General features: G+C 38.2%; 1 protein-coding gene across 1 annotated transcript; it reads right to left on the bottom strand.

Moving 5' to 3' along the window:
* Positions 1-2,768: 2,768 nt before the first annotated feature.
* LOC144359414 (uncharacterized) lies at positions 2,769-6,792 on the bottom strand. Its single transcript, XM_078012560.2, has one exon. It carries the CDS (start codon positions 6,337-6,339, stop codon positions 5,320-5,322), a length of 1,020 nt encoding a protein of 339 aa, XP_077868686.1. The 5' UTR covers positions 6,340-6,792; the 3' UTR covers positions 2,769-5,319.
* Positions 6,793-7,685: the final 893 nt, after the last annotated feature.

Raw genomic sequence — 7,685 nt, 5'->3', positions numbered from 1 at the left:
TATCTAAAGCTTGTTGGAAGACTTGCCCACCGCACATAAATATGTTAATGAAAAAAGGAATCGTATTCACCAAATCATGTTCAGTGTATTTTTCTCTTGAATCAGTGTGATGTTGAATGGAATAAGATATATGATTTAAAACAAACTTAAACAATAAACCTATAAAAATGCACACGATACCAAGATATAAGTTTGGTCATAATTCAGCGGAATCCTGTGGACCAAATCGGTTCATTCTTTGCATGTGCTTAGTACTTTACTCAGACATATGCACGTGCAGTGGTTTACTGATTCAATCCAATATGTCTGACTGGCAGTCATCTTGTTTTTTAAAATGTATTGTTGACATGTTTTTTTTCTCTTCAAATTATACATGTTATGATACATGTCCATGACAATTAGTTTCACAATCGGATCAAAGATGGTTGACTGCCTGTAAGCTTGCTTTTTGACTATACTACTATATCCCTGTTCATGAGCCCAACCAAAGGAAATTCAGTATGGATACAAAAAATGCATGAATCCTGTTTAATTTCTGACCATATATTTTGATTTTGAAAGAGTAATTTAATACATCTAATTTCAATCAATCAATCAAATATTTTATTTTACCTAATAATGTACACTTGTAGTTTACAAAACAAGAATCAATTATAAATAGGTAAAATAGGAACCAGAAATAGCCGTTGGCTAATCTAGTCTGATTCCTCAAAAAACAAAATGAATTACACTATCTATTAATTTTGATTTATCTTTTCATTAACATAGTGTAGATTAATACTGTTCCCAGATTGAAATGTATGAAATAGACTGGTGTCGTCTGCAAACAGACGAATGTCAAAGTACGTGGATGATAATGCTATATCATTAACATAAAGAAGAAACAAAGTAGGACCAAGTACAGACCCTTGCGGAACATCGTAGATTATTGGAAGCGAGTCTGATGTTACACCATTCAAACTTACATGTTGTTCCCTTTTTTGTAAATAGCTCTCGATCAAGTCCAAAGGTAGGCCTCGAATACCATATCTAGATAATTTTTCTAAGTAAAATTGAGTGATTAACAGTGTCGAACGCCTTTCTAAGATCTAAGAAAACTCCAAGAACTACTTTCCCTTGATCAATTTCATCTAATATCTTTTGTGCTAGGTCTATAACAGAGAGTTTTGTACTAATTTTTTCTCTAAAGCCGTACTGCTTGGAATAAAATATATTGATTCAGAATTTATTCAAATAAACAGTTAATTGTTTGTTGATTATTTTCTCGAATAATTTACTTAATTGGGGCAGTACTGAGACAGGTCTATAATTACCAGAGTCAAAAGGAGTTCCCTTTTTGAAGATAGGGGTAACCTTTGCTATTTTAAGAGCATTTGGAAACGAACCTGAAGAGAATGAAAGATTTATAATGTGAGAGAAGGGCTTAGAAATATACTCCGCTGCATGCATGAGTAGCTTAGCACTTATTTGATCATCACCAACTGCCTTCTTTTTATTTAACCCTCTCAATATATCTGACACTTCATGAGCTGTGGTACCACGCAAGAAAAATGAATTTGTCACATGTGCATTGTAAATGTCGGATGTACGTGGTGGGATTTCGTTTGCAAGGTTCACCCCAACTCTGGTAAATAAGTTATTGAACCCATTCACAATAGGTGATTTTCCTGTAATATTGCGAGATCTCGCGAGATGCATGAAAGACGCGCGTCGAACGTCTGCCGCAAAAATCGAACGATTTGATTTTGAACTAGAATTTCTTTATTTCGTAGCTTACATTGACCGGCAGATCTTCGACAAATATTGCTTCCGAATACCCTTACTTAATCGAAATTGTCTATCATCAAATGTGGACAGCACATTATTGAGCATGGAAATGTCCCCGAAATACTTTTGCGTTTGTCGAATCCCACGCGATGTTTGACGCGACTAAGACGCTATGACCTTTGTTTGTCCTGTTTTTACGTTCGATTTCACGCATAACGCGTGATTCTCGCAGTGAACGGAAAATAGTCTATTGCATCTTGGTCATTCAGTGTAGTCGTAACGTTGCTACCGGGGTAATGGACATCAATGTGGTCCGGTAATTTTGTTTTTGAATGTCTTCTTCCTAATATTTCATTTATTATTTTCCAGGTTTTATCGGTTTTCCCATTATATTCAAGAAACTGTTCTGAATAGAAATTACGTTTGGCATCTCTTAGAGCATTCGTCACATAATTTCTATAGCGTTTATATTTAGCCACGCTGTCCGGATTATAATTACATCTAACCATTTTTGAAAACAATTTATGTTTTTTATTTATTGCCCTTTTTAACTTTTTAATTTCTGTTGATAAGGGCTCAGCCATTAATTCACTCTAGATTACTAACTATACTTTTGGTCCGCAACTTTATTTTTGGCATGAATAACATTTCCCCTAATTCCAACGGGGACTATGTCATTCACAATGAATTGTTAAATACGTAAGCTTGTGGCTGCATGCCAGCACAGCCACGATACCAAAAAAGGTTTCCCCTAGCTTGGGGTAAATACATTCATGATCAAAAAATTCTACAATTATACTATACAACCTACACTAAAAAAAGATCAAATTTATAACAAAGAAAGCCAAGTGAAGTGAAGGGTGGGTGAGGAAGAAAGGTCTGCCTTGTAGCCAAACATTGCAGTGGAATGAGAAAGGAGAACCATAGGTAACCGGTTGTACCTTTATAGTAGACAGTTGCTAGACACACCACTGCTAGATCAAATATTATTCATACTCAGGTTATTAAGTAATGTGTAAAAGTTGCATTTTCATGTTAATTACAATCTGCTGAAATACATATAAACAAACAGTGGCTATTGGTATTGTAAACACATATTATATCACAATATTACACTACAATAAATCTATGTGTTTTAATCCAGCACTGAGTACTCGTACATAAATATTATTTTCCCCATTGGTGAATTGCTTGTCGCTAAACTGTAACTTTTTTCTCCCAGATCTGGTGTATAGTACCGGCTGGAAACTTTCAAGTTCATTTCCACTTTCTGATGGTTCATTATTAGAATAATCAGACAGTGGGTCCTCATTATAGCTCTGAATATTAGTTAAGTTTTTAACATGTCATTCAATGTAAATACAACTGCTGAATGAGCAATAAGAACAGGTGTGTGTTGAAGCAATACAGACAACCAGACTGTGCATAAAATCTCGGCTACGTTTACTGTGGTGTCATGAGGCTTGAATTGCACACAAAATTGCGACCCTCCCCCTTATGCCTACACAGATTACTGTAACCATCCCCTCAACACTTGCACGAAAATTAGTGACCCCCCCCCAAAAAAAAACACCGACCTACCCGACCTGTACTTTCTACCAATACCTCAAATAAAAAAAGAAAAGAAATTATAGTGCGATAACAATATGTCAAGCAAATGCTCATCGGAGCAGGGGAAATGCGCACGTAACTGATCGTGACGCAAGAATTAGCATAGTGACACGTGACTGGTCGTAACGAACTCATAAATTGTATATTATTTTTATCCTAGTAGAATTACCACTTGAAATGAATTTAGAATTATAGCCGTGTAGATGTGAATAGAATGACAGCTCGTTTTATTATGACTGGTACACAACATTCTTTCAGACAATATCGTCGCATGATTGAAGGAAATTGTTGTAATATATCTTCTCTGTGCCCTCGCTCTTAAAAGAAAATGTTGTTCATCTTATTTGAACATTGATCTAGTATTAAACATGCAAATTAAGTAAAATTAAAAGTAGTTATTTATAAATCCACTTGACAAACGGACGCAGATGTTTTTGTGTTTTTTTTAAGAGCGGGATAGCGTATTATATGCTTCAATCCATCATAAACACGGTCAACTGATCAGTCAGTGCTTTTAATCATCGCTATATTGTCACTAATCGAAATATACTACGCCAAGGTCGTCTAGGGAATGGAAAGGTGTACTTGAACTATTTGGTGACGAACGTGTTCATGTCAGTGTTGATAGATAGATACAATGTTGGTCAAGTGTTCGACCCTCGGTATCAGGTACGCTCTTCTGCTGAGTGTAGTATAAATAACCACAGGGAGCCCAGGAACTTAAATCAACTATAATACGCAGTCTCTATGAGCGGGGGGGGGGGGGTATCGGCTGGTATCTAGTGTAAGAAATAGACAAGGGATGAAGGCTGCAGCCAGCACACATTTTTTAAACTCGAAAAAACAGACGAAAAGAATAAAAAATAAAATCTAAAAAAAATACCAGGTTGAAGAATATTAGTTGCTCCTACAAATTTCGCCAAAGACTTACCTACATTTTACCGATAACCGAGTCGTGACCTCGATGTGGTTCGTAACTAGTCTTTTGATTGGTTTTTGACAAAACGCTGAACAGGCCACGCTTCCAACTGTGCCGTTCGTTCGGGCAAACCGTTAATTATTCGTAAATTGAGTCAATTTGTGTAGTTTTCTTGATTTATTCTGCAGATATAGGTAAAATATAGGCAAGGCTTCAGCGAAATGTGAAAGAGCAACTAATAATACAGTTGATCATAGTTGCTGGGCTTCCTGTGAAATAACGGTGAAAACGTACTCATTAATATAGTATGAACTTCGTATAATTGCAGGCACTCTGCTTATTGACACATTGTTGATTGTTAGTCTACGTACGGGATGCAAGTGGTCTGATAAAACCAGTGACCGGAATAGGATCACCAAGGTGAAATGTTTCTTTCTGGATGCCCTGTCCCTTTATGTACATTTCAAAAACAAGATCAATAACTTAACTACCGGCAAATGATCGTAAAACAACCTCCACATAAAGTTCAGTCCAAACAAGAAATTTTCATTTGATTGCTTTCATACTTAAACGAGGCATTGTGACTGAGCGAAAGCGATATTTTTGTTTGCCTATTTATCGCCTAATTAATTCCTTGATACCGTCTCTAGACCCGAAGATCACTGGGACCGTCAGTTATTCGATGAGAATGGAAGGTTCACATATTCGCGATTCTTCGATTATGATGTGCTAAACAATCTAAGCAACAGTCCGGAACTCTGGACAAAGACATATTTTAAAAGTCGACGACGCCAAAGCCTAGCCAGTATAGTTACTATAGTAGACATTCAAATAAGTGTCGACACGGTGACACGATATTACTGTATCGTAAGTTTTACAAGTGTGCACTTCCAAAGTGAGCGTAACACAAAATTACCCGGCCGAAGTTGTATTAACACGGGTCAACGCCAGCTTAAGATAAAAAGCAAGCAGCACAAAACGTGATTAGCTTCAAAACACAATTAAAATGTAATGGACACAGCTTAAGATGTATTCGGTGGCAGGAATTTCCTATTGTGTAGCTTCTTCTGTTTACATTGTAAGCCGCCGATCCAGTCCGACACATTATTCACGGTCTTATACCTTTCTTTGCAATGCTCTACCGAGGATTCGACGGGCAGTAGTTCGGTTTTCGACCGTGTAAGCTCGTCGCTTCCTACTTGCCATTCCCTGGAGAAGTTCGACTTCATCCCAAGTGTTTTGAAAACTGCTCGTTGTTTTTTTCGCATTTCTCGGTCTAAAATAATTAAAGGATATTTTCCAGTGTAAAAGTCTACAGGCCCGTGTAGAAAATTAAATTTTGGTCTCTTCTGTGTTGTGGTAATCGCGGAGCCTTCTGGCTTATAAGGCGTGTTCACTTCATCGTTGTTCTGTTTCTTGTTTCCTTCAGGCTGTTCAACTATCCCACGGTTGCGTGTGGTTATTTCTTTCGGTAGAATAAATTCTGGAGCGCTGTTGGTGATGTCCAAGTGATTTACGTGTTTGTTTCTCTTCTTGTCTTGCTCTTTCTTCTTCTTCTTCTTAAATAAGTATTCCATGTTTGTTTTCGACCTCATTGTAGGTAGCCGCAACAGTTCCACTGTTTTAGAATGGCTTCGCTCACATGAGATGGTATGGGACATGTAATTACGCGGAGGTTCCGCGTCGTATTGTCCATCGCTGTAGTCGGGCGACGAATATACTTTCGGCATAACGGACGTATTAAGCGAAATCGTCCCAATTCCAGACAATTCTGGACGCAAAGAACGAGATATGATTGCAGGACGATCACGAAACGGATGCTGTATTATTGGCAACTTCAGTTTATAGTTTCTGACTATTTTGTCACTCGGTGGTTTGCTTGCGATCGGGCTTACGGAATCTTCAACTTTGGTACTTGTTGACACTCTGGGATGCGAGCTTTGTCCAACCAAGTTAGTCGCCTCCTTTTGGACGATTCCCAAAGACTGTGCTTTCTGAAACAGCTGAAATTCGGAGGGTACAGTAGGTAACGACATTGCCATGTCTGTTGTGTGACCGACCGTAGTCGAACGTATCTGTCAGTGTTATCAGGATCACGCGTATTTAAACAGTCTGAAGTGTTCGCGCCGAAAACACAGCGAATGACAATCAAATTATAGGCGCTGTCGGGGTAACTGCCATTTATAAACAGCAACACGTCCACGACGCCCGACTGTATCACAACCTTTGGTTTATGCTATCGTATACTTCACTGAGCACGTATAATATGCTATCGCTGTTTATAAAACTAAAACACAGCTAAAGTTTCAGGCTATGTGCCGCTAACGTCCGGTGAGCAAGCATTGTTGAGCTACTGAAAAACCGACTCGGTATCATATAGTCCAATTAGCCCAATTCGGCATTTACCAATCGCACTACGATGAATTCAACTGGTATGCATCGTTGTATGCCACAACAGTACCTGTGATTAGGTATCCTGGGTGAAGTATTCCGCAGCTGGCAAGTTGTCAGCTCGGTCGCTGACTATTATACCCCCTACCGGTGCTACCATTCACGTAGTATGGTTACTGTGTACATAGATGACGTAGGAAACTATACGCAAACGTGCACCGGTTTGGTCTTGGTGAAGTCACCCGAAGCAAAAAGGTCAGACGAGTATTAAAACTCCAATCCGTAAGTCTTGATTAAAAGAAGAACTAAATAATATTCTAAACGTGCGACACGACCGTAGCCCGGTGAGCGAATTTGTCGACGATTCAGTAGGATGGAATAGCTGTACTCCTTGGGTTGGATACAATGATTTATGTTTTGGGGTCGAATAGCATATATGATTAATATTATTATGCACAATCCCCAGACTCAACCTAGCCGAATTCCTGTACAATAAAGTCTATTGTTATCTACAATAATGCTGCACATGCTACTAAATAAATTGTAAGCAGAAACGTCGTTTCCGGAAATGACGTATTTGTCCTTGGTAATAAAGCTGTATAATGGCTTAGCGTTTCCCTTTTCTCTTATAGAGCAACAAATCACAAAACGCGCATAAAATACTTATTGTGAATTCCACATTTGATGCCTTTATATTCGGTTTGCTGTGATATTTAATGACATACGGTTGGGGGTAATCGCAGTACTAACTCTTACTGAGTCGGTGGTCAGGTGACTTAGATACGCCACGTCTGTTTTTGTACGCCGATTGTCTGTGTGGATGGTTTGTCCAAAATCACACTTGCCGGAAATAGTACACCTTTATTATTTATACCCATTTTCGCCAAAAAGACAAAAATAATATCAAAGACGAAAAACTTCTCCCGACAATCGACCACTATCGAATCATCAATCTCAAAGGAACCATTACAATTGATTAATAACAATTTCGACTCGT

The sequence above is a fragment of the Saccoglossus kowalevskii genome, chromosome 8 (assembly GCF_978046115.1).
Source record: "Saccoglossus kowalevskii chromosome 8, keSacKowa6.1, whole genome shotgun sequence".
NCBI classification, from domain to species: Eukaryota; Metazoa; Hemichordata; class Enteropneusta; family Harrimaniidae; genus Saccoglossus; species Saccoglossus kowalevskii.
Note: the sequence above shows the minus strand (reverse complement) of the source record. Positions and strands in the feature narration are given on the sequence as shown.

Excerpts from the sequence above, each read along its gene's own strand:
- LOC144359414 (XM_078012560.2), bottom strand. The coding sequence starts at position 6,339 with ATGGCAATGTCGTTACCTACTGTACCCTCCGAATTTCAGCTGTTTCAG.